Source organism: Salmo salar, chromosome ssa09 (genome assembly GCF_905237065.1).
Source record: "Salmo salar chromosome ssa09, Ssal_v3.1, whole genome shotgun sequence".
In the NCBI taxonomy this organism is placed as follows: Eukaryota; Metazoa; Chordata; class Actinopteri; order Salmoniformes; family Salmonidae; genus Salmo; species Salmo salar.
In genome coordinates, this window is record NC_059450.1 from 59,694,772 (window position 1) to 59,713,297 (window position 18,526).

The following is an 18,526-nucleotide window of genomic DNA, read 5'->3' on the forward strand; positions in this document are numbered from 1 at the left end:
GACGAAAGAGAGGAGGACACCATACTTTTGACATAAAGGAGAGAAGAAAATTGGAGGAAGCCACATTAAACTATAGAAATTAATGCTAGGAGACCAGGGGAGAAAGTCATTTTAGATTGAGATGCCCCCTCAATGCCAGTGTAATACCTCCTCTAGATAGGCTGCGTAGTTGATCCTGTCGACGCCCGTCTCAGAAAAGCCAATGAGGTTCTGCTTCCCCTCAGACTCCAGCAGGACGATAACTCTCAGGTCAATCTTCACATTGTTAAACATCTTCCCCACCTCCTTGGTGTACTGTAAACAGAGAGGGAGAACAGTCAGTTTACAAAAAGGATAATCAATAGCTATGAATGAAGTATGTATTGGCTACATATGTGTTCTGAAGCAGGCGCTAGTCTGTTTGTTTACGCCATATAAATAGACCATTAAAATGGAATAGAAATAGACTTCTATGGTCGAGACCACTATTTCAGAGACAAGCCTAGAACAAAATTGTGCTAAAAACAAACTTGTTTACACGTTAGACCAGCCAGTGTTACGCAAACCCCTTTGTTTTTGATTTGTGTGTGTTGGGGTAAAAGACTCTCTTACTCTGGCAACATAAATTTTACATTGAGCCCCATTCAAATTCTTAATTCGCAGAGGGTCGTCCTAGGCAACCCCATTCATTGATACAAAGTATAGATTAGGACGGCCTGTTTTCGTTTCATTTTGTTTTTTAAACTGGTATAATTGGACCAAAAAATACAGTGAGGAGTTTGTTTTTAGCCTCAAGCGACACAAATCTTCAGCAGCAAAGAACCTCATTAAAAACCAGAGGCTGTAGCATTCAAATAAAAAAATATGACAATACGTTATCATTATATTTCAATGTGCTCCATGTAAAAATTTGCAAGTGAAATCAGTATAAAAAAAGACACGAAAATGAACATAGGAAGAACTGGAAATACAGCCAATTTGTGCAATGTACTGTAACTTAGGCTACACTAGCCAGCTCAGCTCTATTGCTAGTCCGTACAATAACAGAAGCAAGATAATCTTGCCAGCTGGCTGACTAATACAGAATGGTCCGCTTGGTTGACACTAGACAGGACTGGCATCACGTCAAGGAAGTCCAATGATACAAGCTGAGGTAATGGTGAAGGAATCCTAGCGCTACAGATCACTAGCCTGCTCTTTGTTTTGGCAAGGATAACTCATTTAGCTAATGTTAATGAATCACCATTAGGAAATAGAGAGTGTTAGCCTGTTTGTAATCGCCTGGGTCTGCTGCACACCGCAAGACTGTGTTTGCCTGCTGAGCTAAAGCCTAGGCATTGAATTCACTCAACGAGCTGACATAACTCTTCAGGCCTCAGTGTGCAGGGTGGGCGGAGTTTGCACTTTTCATTTTGACTATTGCGTTGGTTACATTGTATCCGGCAAGCTAAACCAAGCTCAAGTATTAGAAAGTATTTGGTATTTAACCCAGGTCGGACTATGTGTGAGTTTGACTATAGTGTGTGGCTTTCATGCACAGGTACGCAGAATGCAGTACAGTGAATACTGACCAGGCTTGAGTTTAGGAAGGTTGTGACATTGAAGACTTTGTCCAGGCGCATGGCAGAGTAAATACCTCTGTTCTCCTTGCAATTACTGAGAGAGGAGAACAAGAGAGGGAGAAAAGAGAGAATTCAACATCATCACATGTCCATTCACACATTTTTTGGTTAGCTTGCTCTCTCTGCCGCCATCCAGCGAATACATTTGGAACCTCATACACTCTCCTTAACTCTGTATTGCTGCCTTCCAGTCATTTTATAAGCAGTGTACTCACAGGTCACTCATAGAGAGCTTTTCCAAAGCAATAAATCAAGTCAGCATGGCCAACGTTTCCCATTTGTACACATTCAAGTGTCACACGCAAGGGTAAAGTAAGAGTAAAGGAATTCCTATGGTCATGTCTGTACACACTATCTCATGGGTCACTTTTTGACTAGGCAGGAGTAGCTGAGGCAACTATACTAGATTTAAGCAAATATAGTATAGTAGTATATAGTATAGAACAAGGCAGTTAACCCACTGTTCCTAAGCCGTCACTGACTTGCCTATTTAAATAAAGGTCAAATAAATAGTCATATATCCCATGGCTTTCAGCCGATCAGCAACTAGGGCTCGAAAACCCCTGTTTCTAATAGGGAATACAACGTGATGGTCTCACAACACAGATTTGCTGGCTGTTCTAATCGAGAGATGATGAAAGTTGATGAAATCTAGGCCGGAAAGAAACCTCAAGTATTAAATCCCTCTCCCTAGTTTCAATCTTTTAAATAATTGACTAAGCAATGTCAGAGAGAATGTGAGGAGACAGAATATTGACACAGGCATCCTGTGACATTTATTCCCATCAAACAATACCACAAAACAGAAATACCTAGTGTTATCATCTAGTTCTATTCATAAGTAATCAATATAGTTCTCCAGCAGGTCTATGTAAAACATAAACCATCACTAAAAAAAACACACAGATGAATCCCCAGCAGGAAGTGGTACATACATCCTGTAAAGTATTACCTGTAGAGACTCTCCACTGTGAGATCCAGGTCTGAGTCATTGTACATGTACCCTGGGATGAAGTTCCTCCACTCAGGGTTCACCAGGTGAGGAGTGTCCAAAACCTGGGACACAAATGACTAGTAAAACCATCATTCAGTTTCTCAACCATTATTATACAGCAAGACCCTTTACAATACCTAGACAGTCTCACATTAAGAGTTATCACATCATGACTTGCCTTGAAGAGCTGCTTGGTATGGAAGGGCTCGCAGACCAGCTTCTCCACGTTGCCCCCGACCAGAAAGGTGGCGGTCACCACTCCCATCAGTATCCAGGAGAAGAGGAAGCTGAAGCCCACACCGCTGTGGAGAGACACACATAGATAGATAGACAGACAGATGCCCAGCCAACCAGCCAGTCAGCCAGAGAGACAGCCAGTCAGCTGGCCAGAATTTACATTTATTTTACCAGGTAAGTTGACTGAGAACACATTCTCATTTACAGCAACGACCTGGGGAATAGTTACAGGGGAGAGGAGGGGGGGATGAATGAGCCAATTGTACAGCCTGCCAGCCTACTACTCACGCCATGAGCAGGGTGCCGCCGGTGTTGGAGACACAGCCCCGTGTGGTGGGGGAGGCGTGCTTGTCATATCCTACGGTGCCACACAGTATGGCCAGGAAGTTGAAAGCAAGGATGAGAACCACCATGCAGCACAGGCCAATACAGCAAATCCACCTGGAGAGGAACCCTGGAGTCAGTACACCATAACAAGTAACAACCAACCACTACATTAGGATAACGATGGAGCTGCAGACTATGTCTATGTCGCCGGGTAGAGGTCTGCACGGGATTGATTTCTTCATCCCGCTCCCTCAGCTTTTCATTACCGCACCCGCCGGCTCCTGCTAACTTCTTGTCCGACTCCCATCCGCTCCCACAAGAGCTGGTCCCAAACCTGACCGTAGTCCCGCAATGTTATTTTAGGTGTATGTGATGCTGCTAGCTTTGCAGCCCCAGTCTCAGCAATTTTGCCACCTTAAGCCAGATCAAAAAATGCAAAAATAGCCTAATAAATAGGTTAAATTACCAGAGATTCACACTAGGCCAATTATATTACGCTATTGGTATTATTGGGCTATATCAGCCAATAGGCTAGACCTACAGTAGTTTGAAAGGGTTGGGGTGATATTAGAATAGGAGCGCACCAGACTTAAGCTACGTTTTGCATCACTTTTAGGAGCGGCACGATTTGCAGACAGAGTAAAATAAATGTGTTATCAATGTTTATTTCCAGTCAACGTCGGAGCATAAACTATAGCCTATCCTATTTAGGAAGGTCATTTCCTTGGAACGACAACTGCCCCGTGGCCCGTACTTCTCCGCCCATGCAGCCGACAGGCTATTTATTGAGACCGCACATTGTGTATACATGCAGTTGATCTCGCACACACAACAAAAGAGAGGAGGGGTAGGCTATTGAACTTGAAGCAACAAAAATTGGGCTATTCATTTGTGAACATTGCGACAAATAGGTGCTCTTAATAAACTACAATAGATACAGATTTGCAGGCACAAATAAATGCGTTATCAATAGGGTATTTATTTCCAGTCAATGTCGGACCTACAGCCTACCATTAGGAAGTACATTTCTCCGCATATGCAGCCTACTTCACTGATACCACACATACGCACATTTGATCTCGCACGCCCAACAAAAGAGAGGAGAGGTAGGCTGAACTTGAAGCAGCAACAAAGATATTTTCATCCCAAGTTGTCTGTCCGACCGCCTGCTCCCGCCCGCGGCGTGAAAAATGCTGGCTGCATCACAATGCTCTCTGTCGCGGCCTGAAGGTTCCATGGGCTCGCCGCGGAAACGCAGCTTCCCTATCTCCGGGCTCAATCAAATGTAATGTGTGTAATAATCACAGCTGGTCAAAGAGGGCAACACAGGAGGCCATGTATGCGTGCTCAGGTCCAGGGTATACTTAAAAGATAACTGACTGAACAAACTCCTGATTCATTATTACATTATGTCACAGTGACCTCTGCTGCTTTAAATGATGAAATAACTCCAGATGATATTCAGTAAAAACAGACCTTTACTTGTCCTAAACTCTGAGCACCTCATGGGCCCTGGTCAAAAGTAGTACACTATATAGGGAATAGGGTGCCGTTTTGGGACACCCAGTTTGTGAATCGAGGCCCAGTTCCTGATTGTACCTGTAGAAGTCCATCTGGTCGATCTCGGGGTAAGAGTCTTCTATCTTGGAGTGTGTGTGACTAATGAAGTTGGTGAAGTTGGCCATAGTGCTGTGTACAGGGAACACCTTGGAGAAGCTGCTGATGTTGGTGCCGATGATGTCCAACATGCCCCGGGCTCCTGGGAGAGAGGGAAGGAGAGGCATTGGGGAATTAATGGAGTAATACAACCTTATATTTTGGGGTACTGGGGTAAGACAGTTCAGGTGTAGGTCATTAATTGGAATATGGCAATTGGTCTTATTGGGCTTTACCTTCAATGAGTATTCATACCATACTGAACATGACTGATTTGGTAATGCAAAGTTGAACACTCAAAATGATATAACCCTTCATATAGTTTCTTCTGAAGCTTTTTTAGGAGCATTACATGAGGTTAAAGAGACTCACCCTCGACTACGTTCCTCATCTGGTCGCTCACCATGCCTGGAGTGTCATTGAATGAGGAGTAGCCCTGTTTAGAGAAGAAAGTACAGGTGTGGGATCTTAATTTGATGACCCTGTTGTTGCAGGAAAAATGCAAACTTGTAGTGTATTTGAGGTTTAAAAAGGCTTCTAAAGTTTGTAATTTCCACTTTAAAATGTTAGACTTGACTTGCCCTAACTAAAAATGTATCAACCCCAACAAAAATGTAAATTCATTATAATCCACACAATACTTCACATTTCCTGTTGCTGCAGGATTATTTTCCTGCTGTGAGAAACTGGTCATTAAGATCCCACATCCATAGAAAGGCACGTTTGCGTTGATGATACAGTATCACATATATTTAAAAAGAAATCTCACAACTTCCAATTTTAACCTAAAGCTTTTGCAACATGGCTAGACTCACCTTTCGAATGATATTGCTGAGGTCCGTTTTTATCAATTGATTCACACTTTCCAGCTGATTGTTCACATCAGGTAACTGCAGCACATCACAGACAGCACACACTTACAACGTAATTTTCCTCAGGCAGCGCAGCACACACAATGCGCAAAAACACATTTTAAATAGACCGGATGGCAAATAGCATATTGCTATATAAATCAAAATATTACTGTATGACTATTATTATCATCTTCAATAAAGTGTGCCAGCATACCCGGGTGAAGTTGGCGCTGACGTGGAGCTGTGCCAGGGAGATGCGGATGGAGCGACAGAGCTGGGCGGTGGTGGCGTCCGAGTCCTCGTCGCTGCAGCCCGGGTCGTTGAGGGTTCTATTGAGGCTGAAGCGCACCAGGCTCAGGTTGAAGTGGAGCTTCCCTGTCGCCTCCTGGAGAACCTCCAGAGACATACTCACGTTCTCCAGGGCGTCTTTGGTCTCCCGCATGGCTTGGGATGGGGACGGGGTAGGATGGAGAGGAAGTAAGTGTGTGTGAGAGTGCAGTATAGACACACACAAATGTACATGGCATATTCACAAAAACACTCAATGTATGCACACGCAAGTACACACACACAAACCAAATACACACACACATGCACAGCCATACCCTAGCCGTGATTATACACAACAAAACACACACACATTCACACAGGGGCAGCAATTAGAATTGAACAGCTGAACAATAGTTGCAGGTTCAATCCACTGTTGGAGCAAGATTGGAACTTGGAAGGCCATAAACTTAATATATTCATATTGAGTCATAATTAAGATGGCACGCAAGGTGAGTTTGTACAGTTCCAAATACAGTGGCAAGAAAAAGTGTGTGAACACTTTGGAAATACTGGGATTTCTGCATAAATTGGTTATAACATTTGATCTGATCTTCATCTAGGTTACAACAATAGACAAACACAGTCTGCTTAAACTAATAACACACAAACTGTCACAGTATCCACAGAAGGTGGCGCCCCTCCCCGGTCGGGCGGCGCTCGGCGGTCGTCATCGCCGGCCTACTAGCTGCCACCGATCTATGTTTCTGTGTTGTTTGGTTTTGTCTGTCTAGGTCTGCGCCTGTTCCTTGTTTGTAATTAGTGTGGGGGGGGGTATTTAGTTAGTCCTTTTTGTTCAGGTATTCGTGCGGGATTGTTTTGTGTCATTTCGAAGGGCTGTTCGTATTTTGACGCTGCCTGTTAGTTCAGCGTTCTGTGGAGCTGTCAATTAGTATTGCGGCTGCCTATTTGCGGCTGCCTATTTTTCCAAACAGTGTTAATAAACATCTGTGTTTTTGGACCTCCGTCTCCTGCCCTTGACTCTGACCCTTCCTGCTACACTGATAGCCGTGACACAAACAACTACATGTTTTCATGTCTTTATTGAACACACCATGTAAACATTCACAGTGCAGGGTGGGAAAAGTATGGGAACCCTTGGATTTAATAACTGGTTGATCCTCCTTTGGCAGCAATAACATCAACCAAATGTTTTCTATAGTTGCGGATCAGACCTGCACAATGGTCATGAGGAATTTTGTACCATTCCTCTTTACAAAACTGTTTCAGTTCAGCAATATTCTTGGGATGTCTGGTGTGAACTGCTCTCTTGAGATCATGCCACAGCATCTCAATCGGGTTGAGGTCAGGACTCTGACTGGGCCACTCCAGATGGCTTATTTTCTTCTTTTGAAGCCATTCTCTTGTTGATTTACTTCTGTGTTTTGGGTTGCTGTACTGTTGCATCACCCAACTTCTGTTGAGCTTCAATTGGCGGACAGATAGCCTAACATTCTCCTGCAAAATGTCTTGATAAACTTGGTAATTCATTTTTCCGTTGATGATAGCAAGCTGTCCAGGCCCTGAGGCAGCAAAGCAGCCCCAAACCATGATGCTCCTTCCACCATACTTTACAGTTGGGATGAGGTTTTGATGTTGGTGTGCTGTGCCTTTTTTTCTCCACACATAGTGTTGTGTGATCCTTCCAAACAACTCAACTGTAGTTTCATCTGTCCACAGAATAGTTTGCCAGTAGCGCTGTGGAACATCCAGGTGCACTTTTGCAAACTTCAGACGTGCAGCAATGTTTTTTTTGGGACAGCAGTGGCTTCTTCCATGGTGTTCTCCCATGATCACAATTATTGTTTAGTGTTTTACGTATCGTAAATTCGTCAATAGAGATGTTAGCATGTTCCTGAGATTTCTGTAAGTCTTTAGCTGACACTCTAGGATTTTTCTTAACCTCATTGAGCATTCTGCACTGTGCTCTTGCAGTCATCTTTGCAGGACGGCCACTCTTAGGGAGAGCAGCAACAGTGCTGAACTTTCTCCATTTGTCGACAATTTGTCTTACCGTGGACTAATGAACATCAAGGCTTTTAGAGATACCTTTGTAACCCTTTCCAGTTTTATGCAAGTCAACAATTCTTCTGAGATCTCTTTTGTTCGAGGCATGGTTCACATCAGGCAATGCTTCTTGTGAATAGCAAACTCAAATTTTGTGAGTGTTTTTTATAGGGTAGGGCAGCTCTAACCGACATCTCCTATCTCGTGTCATTGATTGGACTCCAGGTTAGCTGACTCCTAACTCCAATTAGCTTTTGGAAAAGTCATTAGCCTATGGGTTCACATACTTTTTCCAACTTACACTGTGAATGTTTAAATGATGTATTCAATATCGACAAGAAAAATACAATAATGTGTGTGTTATTAGTTTAAGCACTGTCACATCCTGACCAGCAGAGGGAGCAATTGGATTAGTTTTGGTCAGGATGTGACAGGGTTTTTGTGTGTGTGTGAATGGTTGTTGGTGATTAGGACTCCCAATTGAAGGCAGGTGTGTTGAGTTGCCTTTGATTGGGAGTCCTATATAGGAGTGTGTGTTTTTCTTTGGGGTTGTGGGTAATTGTTTCTTGTTTAGTGTGGTTGCACCTGACAGGACTGTTGGCTGTCAGTTTCCTTTTTGTTTTTGTAGAGTGTTCTTTCCAATTAAATTGAAGGATGAATACTAACTCTGCTGCATTTTGGTCCATTTCTGAAGACAGCTGTGACAAGCACACTATGTTTGTCTATTGTTGTGACTTAGATGAAGATCAGTTCAAATTTGATGACCAATTTATGCAGAAATCCAGGTAATTCCAAACTTTTTCTTGGCACTGTATTTTGTAGACACACAGGGATGTCTAGTAATTTAGCCCGGTCCCAGATCTGTTTGTGCTGTCTTGCCATCTCCTATGGCCATTGTCATACCAATGGTACAAACTGATCTTGGACCAGGCTACAATTGGCTCAAGAGCCAGGAGTACCACAAGGGGACCAATCACAAGAGTGACACCAGGGTGAAGTCTCAAGGTTACAAGGTCAGGGTTTATTTACTGTTACCTTTAATGGCCCTCTCCACTTTGACTTTATGACAAAAAGTAAAAAGGAAAGAAAAGGATGTCTACTTAAGCGATTAAAATCGTAGTACGCCATGTTACGAGCTAAGTAACAAGATACTTCTATAATAACTACAATACTACTCCATATTGCATATATACAGTGCATTCGGAAAGTATTCAGACCCCTTGGTTTTTTCTGTTACAGCTTTATTCTAAAATGGATTTAAAAAAATTCCCCTCATCAATCTAAACACAATACCCCATAACGACGGAACGAAAACAGGTTTTTAGAAACTTTTGCAAATGTATTAAAAATAAAAAACAGAAAGACCTTATTTACATAAGTATTCAGACCCTTTGCTATGAGACTCGAAATTGAGCTCAGGTGCATCCTGTTTCCATTGATCATCTTTGAGATGTTTCTACAACTTGATTGGAGTCCACCTGTGGTAAATTCAATTGAATGGACATGATTTGGAAAGGCACACACTTGTCTATTTAAGTCCCAACGTTGACAGTGCATGTCAGAGCAAAAACCAAGCCATGAGGTCGAAGTAATTGTTCGTAGAACTCAGAGACAGGATTGTGTCGAGGCACAGATCTGGGGAAGGGTACCAAAACATTTCAGCAGCATTGAAGGTCCCCAAGAACAGTGTCCTCCATCATTCTTAAATGGAAGAAGTTTGGAACCACCAAGACTCTTCCTAGAGCTGGCCGCCCGGCCAGACTGAGCAATCGTGACCGATGGTCACTCTGACAGAGCTTCAGAGTTCCTCTGTGGCGATGAGAGAACCTTCCAGAAGGACAACCATCTCTGCAGCACTCCATCAAACATGCCTTTATCGTAGAGTGGCCAGACAGTAAAAGGCACGTGATAGCCCACTTGGAGTTTACCAAAAGGCACCTAAAGGACTCTCAGACCATGAGAAACAAGATTCTATGGTCTGAATGCCAAACGTCACATCTGGAGGAAACCTGGCACCATCCCTACGGTGAAGCATGGTCGTGGCAGCATCATGCTGTGGGGATGTTTTTCAGCGGCAGGGTCTGGGAGACTAGTCAGGTATGAGGGAAAGATGAACAGAGCAAAATACAGAGTGATCCTTGATGAAAACCTGCTCCAGAGCACTCAGTCTCTGAATGTCCTTGAGTGGCCCAGCCAGAGCCCGGACTTGAATCCGATCGAACATCTCTGAAGAGATCTGAAAATAGCTGTGCAGCGACACTCTCCATCCAACCTGACAGAGCTTGAGAGAATCTGCAGAGAAGAATGGGAGAAACTCCCCAAATACAGGTGTGCCAAGCTTGTAGCGTCATACCCAATAAGACTCAAGGCTGTAATCGCTGCCAAAGGTGCTTCAATGAAGTACTGAGTAAAGGGTCTGAATACTTATGTAAATGTGATAATTCCATTTTTTTATTTGTAGATTGATGAGGGGGAAAAAACAATTTAATCCATTTTAGAATAAGGCTGTAATATAACAATGTGGAAAAAGTTAAGGGGTCCGAATGCACTGTATATATACACTGAGTGTACAAAACCTTAGGAACACCTTCCTAATATTGAGTTGCACTCCCTTTTGCCCTCAGAACAGCCTCAGTTCGTCAGGGCATGTACTCTAAAATGTGTCGAAAGCATTCCCCAGGGATGCTGGATTTCTTTATAATAACAGCTTCATCTCAATTCTAGTCCGGTTTTAGAGCCAAGCATAGAACAATTACTGTGGTAACTAAAGTTGTAGGTGATATTGTAGATGCTCAGGACTGTGTTTCCCTTTTTATTGATTTGTCGAAGGTTTTCGACACTGTTGACCATGCCCTGCTGATGTATAGACTAAAAATGGTTGGTTTAAGATTTGAAGCATTGGATCGGTGTATATAAATTATATAGGGAAGACTGTTGACTGCATTGATAACTTGACCAAAAAACGGAAGTTGAAATTAGATTTTTTTTTTTAGGAACAAATCTTGTTCTTTAATGTCAGGCAGATAGGATCTTGTTCAGAGCATTTTTATATTGGTGCTGGATTATGGTGATATTGTCTATATGCAGGCCTCAGCAAGTACCTTAAACTCTGGACACAGTGAATCATGGTGCTTTAAAATGTACCACAAATGCTAGATCATACACCCATCACTGTGAATTGCATGCTATGGTGCAATGGACCTTTCTCTCCACCAGGAGGCTAAAGCCCTGGTATACCTTTGTATACAAAGCATTGATGGGACAACTCCCTTTGTATCACTCGATACAGTCTTTGTTCACAGTCGCTGTTGTCCTTTGTCTGTTCCTAAGGCTAGAACTGAGATGAGGAAGCCTTCTTTTTCCCATAATGCCCCTTCATCCTGGCGCATGCTTCAAAAGATATTCAAGTTAAGGAGTTAGTGTCCTTGCCTGTTTTTAAGACTCTGATCGAAGCGACTTGTTTTTGATAATTGCAGTTATTTGGAATCTTCTACAGTATCTGCAACTTGTGACACTTTGTCTTATGTGTGTATTTGTATTTTTTTGTAATATTTTATGTACATGCTGCTATTTCCCTGTTTGGCTTTCTTGCAGGTCGCCCTCGCAAAATAGTTTTTTAACCTCAATGGGTCTTACCTGGTAAAATAAAAAAATATATGTTTTGTACACTCAGGGTATTCTTAAAAGATCCTCATAACTTGTGTCCAATTTCAGGGCAGCATTTTCAGTGTGGTAGAGAATAAAAACAATTACAGCATCGGTCTGAAAGAGGAAATTATATCATAAGTACAGGACGTACCACCAGCCATACTGAGCACGCCGTCCATTGCAGGACAGACCTCTTTTCCTAATTCCTCATGAATCTTCCCTCCAAGCAGAGGACCCACATCTGAGGATGGGGAAATAGCATCATTATGTATTAGGGTTAGGGTCAATTCCATTTTAATTCAGGAATAAATAGAAGTTAAAATTCCAATTTCTCTCACAGAAAAGCAATGGAGAAGAATTGGAATTGCAGTTGACTTCCTCAATCGACAGAATTGAAAAGAAATTGACCACAACTCTGTTATGCATCTACTTAACGTTCAATATGTTGTTAACGTGATATGGCCATAGATTCATAGTTTTGTGCAGTAGACTGAACAGAGACAATATGGAGACGTGGCCTCAGGCACTGTACTTACTATCTAAGTCAGAAATGACTTTGTTCTTGGCAGTGGCGAATTGTGCTATTAGGTAATCAATTTGCTGTGAAAAAAAGAGCAGAAAAAAGTTACAGAAATTGAGACACATGAGTCTGTTTTTTTGTCTGAGATTATTACTCTATGTACGCACGCACGCACCCCTTGAGAAGCATACAATATAGATTTAATATAACCATCTCTTACATTCTCTACTTAGCCTTGTGTGCACACCTACAGAAATACTGTCATTGCAGCTATGGTAAAAAAAAAGCTGTACCGTTGGCGTCTCGTTGGTAAAACTCTGCAGGTCCCTCAGGTTGCTACTGACCAATCTCCTCATGCCTTTGAGCTGAGAGCTCAGGTTCTGGTTAGCTGCATACGCACACAGTACTCCAGCCCTGCGGACAAACAACAAACACAATCACACAGAATATTAAAAGAGATATAGGCTAGCACACACTAAAATAAGAGCGTTTTTAAATATTGTAATCCAGATATTCTAAACTTTATGGCTGTAATTAAATCTGGAATCTGAAATCCTATTTCGCAACAAAGCCTCCTTCACTCATGCTGCCAAACATACCCTCGTAAAACTGACTATCCTACCGATCCTCGACTTCGGCGATGTCATTTACAAAATAGCCTCCAACACTCTACTCAGCAAATTGGACGTAATCTACCACAGTGCCATCTGTTTTGTCACCAAAGACCCATATACTACCAACCACTGCGATCTGGATGCTCTCGTTGGCTGGCCCTCACTACATATTCGTCGCCAAACCCACTGGCTCCAGGTCATCTATAAGTCTATGCTAGGTAAAGCCCCACCTTATCTCAGCTCACTGGTCACCACAGAAACACCCACCCGTAGCACGCACTCCAGCAGGTATATTTCACTGGTCATCCCCAAAGCCAACACTTCCTTTGGCCGCCTTTCCCTCCAGTTCTCTGCTGCCAATGACAGGAACGAATTGCAAAAATCACTGAAGCTGGAGTATTATATCTCCCTCTTTAACTTTAAGCATCAGCTGTCAGAGCAGTTTACCGGTCACTGTACCTGTACACAGCCAATCTGTAAGTAGCACACCCAACTACCTCATCCCCATATTGTTACCTATCCTCTTGCTCTTTTGCACCACAGTATCTCTACTTGCATATCATCATCTGCACTCCAGTGTTAATGCTAAATTGTAATTATTTCGCCTATTTATGGCCTTATTTGCCTATTCATGGCCTATACATGTACATAGATTTTTATATTGTGTTATTGACTGTACGTTTGTTTATGTGTAACTCTGTTGTTGTTTTTGTCGAACTGCTTTGCTTTATTTTGGCCAGGTTGCAGTTGTAAATGAGAACTTGTTCTCAACTAGCTTACCTGGTTAAATAAAGGTGAAATAAAAAATTAAATAAAAAATTACACAGGCAGCCCAATTCTGTTATTTTTCCACTAATTGGTCTTTCGACCCATCAGATCAGCTCTTTTTCCATTAATTGAGCAAAAGACCAGAATTTGGTTGCCTGTGTAAATGCAGTCTTTATATGCTTATGATTTTATTGAAAGGCAATTCATGTCAAAACTTTTGTTCACACCTTCTGTCTATACAGTTATGAATCCTGTACAGACCTCTAATCAGTTTACAAATACCACAAATAATCAACGGAGTTGAAACACTTTGAACTAGGGCATGGCGCCAGCTAATGACTGTGCATGATGTCCTGTCATCTATTGCCTTTATTGCTTTTGATTATTTGTATGTGTTTTATTGTATGCACCACTCCACACAGAAGTTTGGGGGTGGGGGGGCAATTAAGTTGTTTGGATTTGAATGTCCATCTCTCCTTGGCCACATAGCCAACCATTATGACATCACCTGCTTCAGAATGCCGGTTCGCCAAATCAAGCTTCGTTCGCCGTAGAAACCATCAATAACATTCTAAAATCCACAACATTCTAGAAACAGAATCAACACCCCCCCCCCCATAAACACTTTCACCTTCTGAGAAGACAGGTCGTTTTGAGACAATCTGTGATGCTTTTTATTGCTAAAATGTCGCTGCATCTGTATAATGATGGCTACGAGTCTGACTCCAACTATCAGTCTGACCGGGGTTACGACTCAGGCTTTGAATCTGAATTGGAGTCAGAAGACGCGTTAGAAGAATCCAGAGAAGTGGGCCTCTTCATAGAGCCCACACCATCCTCATCCTCAGATCAAGATCAGGTCCGTGAAGTCCCAGTGGCCAGGACCCATGCCCTGAGGGCTGAGGTGGACCAGGCAGTGGCCCTGGCCACGGCCCCTGTGGACCTGGAGGTCATGGTGGGCGAGCACAATGAGATTCTCCAGAGCTCCAGCCCTGAGATCACCAGAGCACCTGTCTGTCTCATACTTGCCCCTCAGGTGGTTCCATCATGGGTCACCTGGTTTAGAAGCAGAGAGGCAGAACCAGAAAGTACTCACTCAGCCATTTCTTTGAGTAATGGTGAGTATCAAATTCCAAGTTTATTAGGAAAACATCATCCCATAGAACGTTTTTGAAGACAAATGGTGTCTTTTAGTGTTACCGATTGTGTGTATTGTCTTTCATTTCGTAGATTATAATGGTTTAGACGTGAAGCGTCAAGAGTCTCCCATAAGAGATCCAGAGGACCAGAGGGTCCCGCTCACCAAGAGAATGAGAGGGTCAGAGGACTCTGACAGTTTCCTGATCCCTAGGTTGCCACCATGGGTCACCTTTAAGAGGACCAGGGAGTCCGGCCCTTCAAGCAGCCCAGGCTGTTTCCAACTTGAAGGCTCATCATGGAAGAAATGGAAGAGGTAGTTAGTTATCATTTGATCTCATAATTTTTTATCTTGTTTTTTTTCTTTTATATATACAGTACCAGTCAAATGTTTGGACACACCTACTGATTCAAGGGTTTTTCTTCATTGTTCTATTTTCTACATTACATTACATTTACATTTAAGTCATTTAGCAGATGCTCTTATCCAGAGCGACTTACAAATTGGTGCATTCACCTTATGATATCCTGTGGAACAACCACTTTACAATAGTGCATCTAAATCTTTTAAGGGGGGGGGTTAGAAGGATTACTTTATTCTATCCTAGGTATTCCTTAAAGAGGTGGGGTTTCAGGTGTCTCCGGAAGGTGGTGATTGACTCCGCTGTCCTGGCGTCGTGAGGGAGCTTGTTCCACCATTGGGGTGCCAGAGCAGCGAACAGTTTTGACTGGGCTGAGCGGGAACTGTGCTTCCTCAGAGGTAGGGGGGCCAGCAGGCCAGAGGTGGATGAACGCAGTGCCCTTGTTTGGGTGTAGGGCCTGATCAGAGCCTGAAGTTATGGAGGTGCCGTTCCCTTCACAGCTCCGTAGGCAATCACCATGGTCTTGTAGCGGATGCGAGCTTCAACTGGAAGCCAGTGGAGAGAGCGGAGGAGCGGGGTGACGTGAGAGAACTTGGGAAGGTTAAACACCAGACGGGCTGCGGCGTTCTGGATGAGTTGTAGGGGTTTAATGGCACAGGCAGGGAGCCCAGCCAACAGCGAGTTGCAGTAATCCAGACGGGAGATGACAAGTGCCTGGATTAGGACCTGCGCCGCTTCCTGTGTGAGGCAGCTTCTACATTGTAAAATAATAGTGAAGATATCAAAACTATGAAATAGCACATATGGAATCATGCAGTAACCAAGAAAGTGTTAAACAAATGAAAATATATTTAATATTTTAGATTCTTCAAAGTAGCCACCATTTGCCTTGGTGATGACAGCTTTGCACACTCTTGGCATTCACTCAACCAGCTTCACCTAGAAAGCTTTTCCAACAGTCTTGAAGGAGTTCCCACATATGCAGTGTGTGGCTGCTTGTTGGGTGTTTTTCCTTCACTCTGCAGTCCAACTCATCCCAAACCATCTCAATTGGGTTGAGGTCGGGTGATTCTGGAGGCGGGTCATCTGATGCAGCACTCCATCACTCTCCTTCTTGGTCAAATAGCCCTTACACAGCCTGGAGGTGTGTTGGGTCATTGTCCTGTTGAAAAATAAATGATAGTCCCACTAAGCGCAAACCAGATGGGATGGCGTATCGCTGCAGAATGCTGTGGTAGCCATGCTGGTTAAGTATGCCTTGAATTCTAAATAAATCACTGACAGTGTCACCAGCAAAGCACCCCCACACCATAACACATCTTCCTTCATACTTCACGGTAGAAACTACACATGTTGAGATCATCCTTCATCATCTAGCTGCTATCCGAGTGACTATTGGCTAACGTCGGTCCCGGAGCTAACATCAATTATTCTGGAGCTAGCCAGCTGAAGAGTTCCATCAGCCACTCCTGGGCTACTATCACCTATCCGGACCCGTTTTACTGCCGATGCGGAGCCCCATTGGGCCTTCACGACTGGACTACCGACTTTATCTGCCCGAGGGAGTTATCCAACTGGCCCCTCCGTCGTGATGTAACCTGAACGCCCATCTGCGGCCAGCTAATCGTTAGCTGTCTTATCGGCTGCTATCTGAATAGGTCTATCGGACAATTTTCTTGGGCCACTATAACTATAACTATTTTGCCAATTGGATTGGTCCCCTCTACCACACGGAGCCCCACTAATCTACCGACGGAAACGCAGGTGGCTAATAACAGACCATCTTCTGCCAACTTGCTACCCATGGCCCGGCTAGCTGTCTGAATCGCCGTGACCGCAACCGACCTCACTACTCACTGGATCCCTTTGATCACTTGGCTAAGCATGCCTCTCCTTAATGTCAATATGCCTTGTCCATTGCTGTTCTGGTTAGTGTTTATTGGCTTATTTCACTGTAGAGCCTCTAGCCCTGCTCATTATACCTTATCCAACCTCTCATTTCCACCACCCACACATGCAATGACATCACCTGGTTTCAATGATGTTTCTAAAGACAATATCTCTCTCATCATCACTCAATGCCTAGGTTTACCTCCACTGTATTCACATCCTACCATACCTTTGTCTGTACATTATACCTAGAAGCTATTTTATCGCCCCAGAAACCTGCTCCTTTTACTCTCTGTTCCAGACGTCCTAGACGACCAATTCTCATAGCTTTTAGCAGTACCCTTAACCTACTCCTCCTCTGTTCCTCTGGAGATGTAGAGGTGAATCCAGGCCTTGCAGTGCCTAGCTCCACTCCTATTCCCCAGGCGCTCTCTTTTGATGACTTCTGTAACCGTAATAGCCTTGGTTTCATGCATGTTAACATTAGAAGCCTCCTCCCTAAATTTGATTTATTCACTACTTTAGCACACTCTGCCAACCCGGATGTCCTAGCCGTGTCTAAATCCTGGCTTAGGAAGACCACCAAAAACTCTGAAATCTCCATCCCTAACTACAACATTTTCAGACAAGATAGAACGGCCAAAGGGAGCGGTGTTGCAATCTACTACAGAGATAGCCTGCAGAGTTCTGTCCTACTATCCAGGTCTGTACCCAAACAATTTGAACTTCTTCTTTTAAAAATCCACCTCTCTAAAAACAAGTCTCTCACCGTTGCCGCCTGCTATAGACCACCCTCTGCCCCGAGCTGTGGTCTGGACACCATATGTGAACTGATTGCACCCCATCTATCTTCAGAGCTCGTGCTGCTAGGTGACCTAAACTGGGACATGTTTAACACCCCAGCCATCCTAAAATCTAAGCTTGATGCCCTCAATCTCACACAAATTATCAATGAACCTACCAGGTACCACCCAAAGCCGTAAACACGGGCACCCTCATAGATATCATCCTAACCAACTTGCCCTCTAAATACACCTCTGCTGTTTTTCTACGGCTGGCCATGCTTTCCACCTGGCTACCCCTACCCCGGTCAACAGCACTGCACACCCAACAGCAACTCGCTCAAGCCTTCCCCATTTCTCCTTCTCCCAAATCCAGTCAGCTGATGTTCTGAAAGAGCTGCAAAATCTGGACCCCTACAAATCAGCTAGACAATCTGGACCCTTTCTTTCTAAAATGATATGCCGAAATTGTTGCAAACCCTATTACTAGCCTGTTCAACCTCTCTTTCGTGTCGTCTGAGATTCCCAAAGATTGGAAAGCAGCTGCGGTCATCCCGCTCTTCAAAGTGGGGGACACTCTTGACCCAAACTGCTACAGACCTATATCTATCCTACCCTGCCTCTCTAAAGTCTTCGAAAGCCAAGTCAACAAACAGATTACCGACCATTTCGAATCCCACCGCACCTTCTCCGCTATGCAATCTGGTTTCAGAGCTGGTCATGGGTGCACCTCAGCCACGCTCAAGGTCCTAAACGATATCTTAACCACCATTGATAAGAAACAATACTGTGCAGCCGTATT

The 18,526-nt window shown here is 43.6% G+C and overlaps 1 protein-coding gene across 18 annotated transcripts in view; it reads right to left on the reverse strand.

Moving 5' to 3' along the window:
* Positions 1–18,526, reverse strand: part of prom1a (prominin 1a) — a 123,295-nt gene that overhangs the window by 26,317 nt on the left and 78,452 nt on the right. For 11 of the 18 annotated variants that reach the window (XM_045723858.1, XM_045723855.1, XM_045723854.1 and 8 more), the window contains 13 exons: positions 12,465–12,585; positions 12,188–12,251; positions 11,803–11,892; positions 9,039–9,062; positions 5,884–6,113; positions 5,631–5,705; positions 5,188–5,251; positions 4,759–4,918; positions 3,121–3,273; positions 2,774–2,897; positions 2,554–2,657; positions 1,551–1,635; positions 148–294 (listed from right to left, as the gene is read on the reverse strand). In XM_045723858.1, the coding sequence (XP_045579814.1) occupies positions 148–294; positions 1,551–1,635; positions 2,554–2,657; positions 2,774–2,897; positions 3,121–3,273; positions 4,759–4,918; positions 5,188–5,251; positions 5,631–5,705; positions 5,884–6,113; positions 9,039–9,062; positions 11,803–11,892; positions 12,188–12,251; positions 12,465–12,585 (1,441 nt within the window). The remainder of the gene's footprint in view (positions 1–147; positions 295–1,550; positions 1,636–2,553; positions 2,658–2,773; positions 2,898–3,120; positions 3,274–4,758; positions 4,919–5,187; positions 5,252–5,630; positions 5,706–5,883; positions 6,114–9,038; positions 9,063–11,802; positions 11,893–12,187; positions 12,252–12,464; positions 12,586–18,526) is intronic. The other 7 variants (XM_045723853.1, XM_014211853.2, XM_014211861.2 and 4 more) reach the window with 1 other exon arrangement.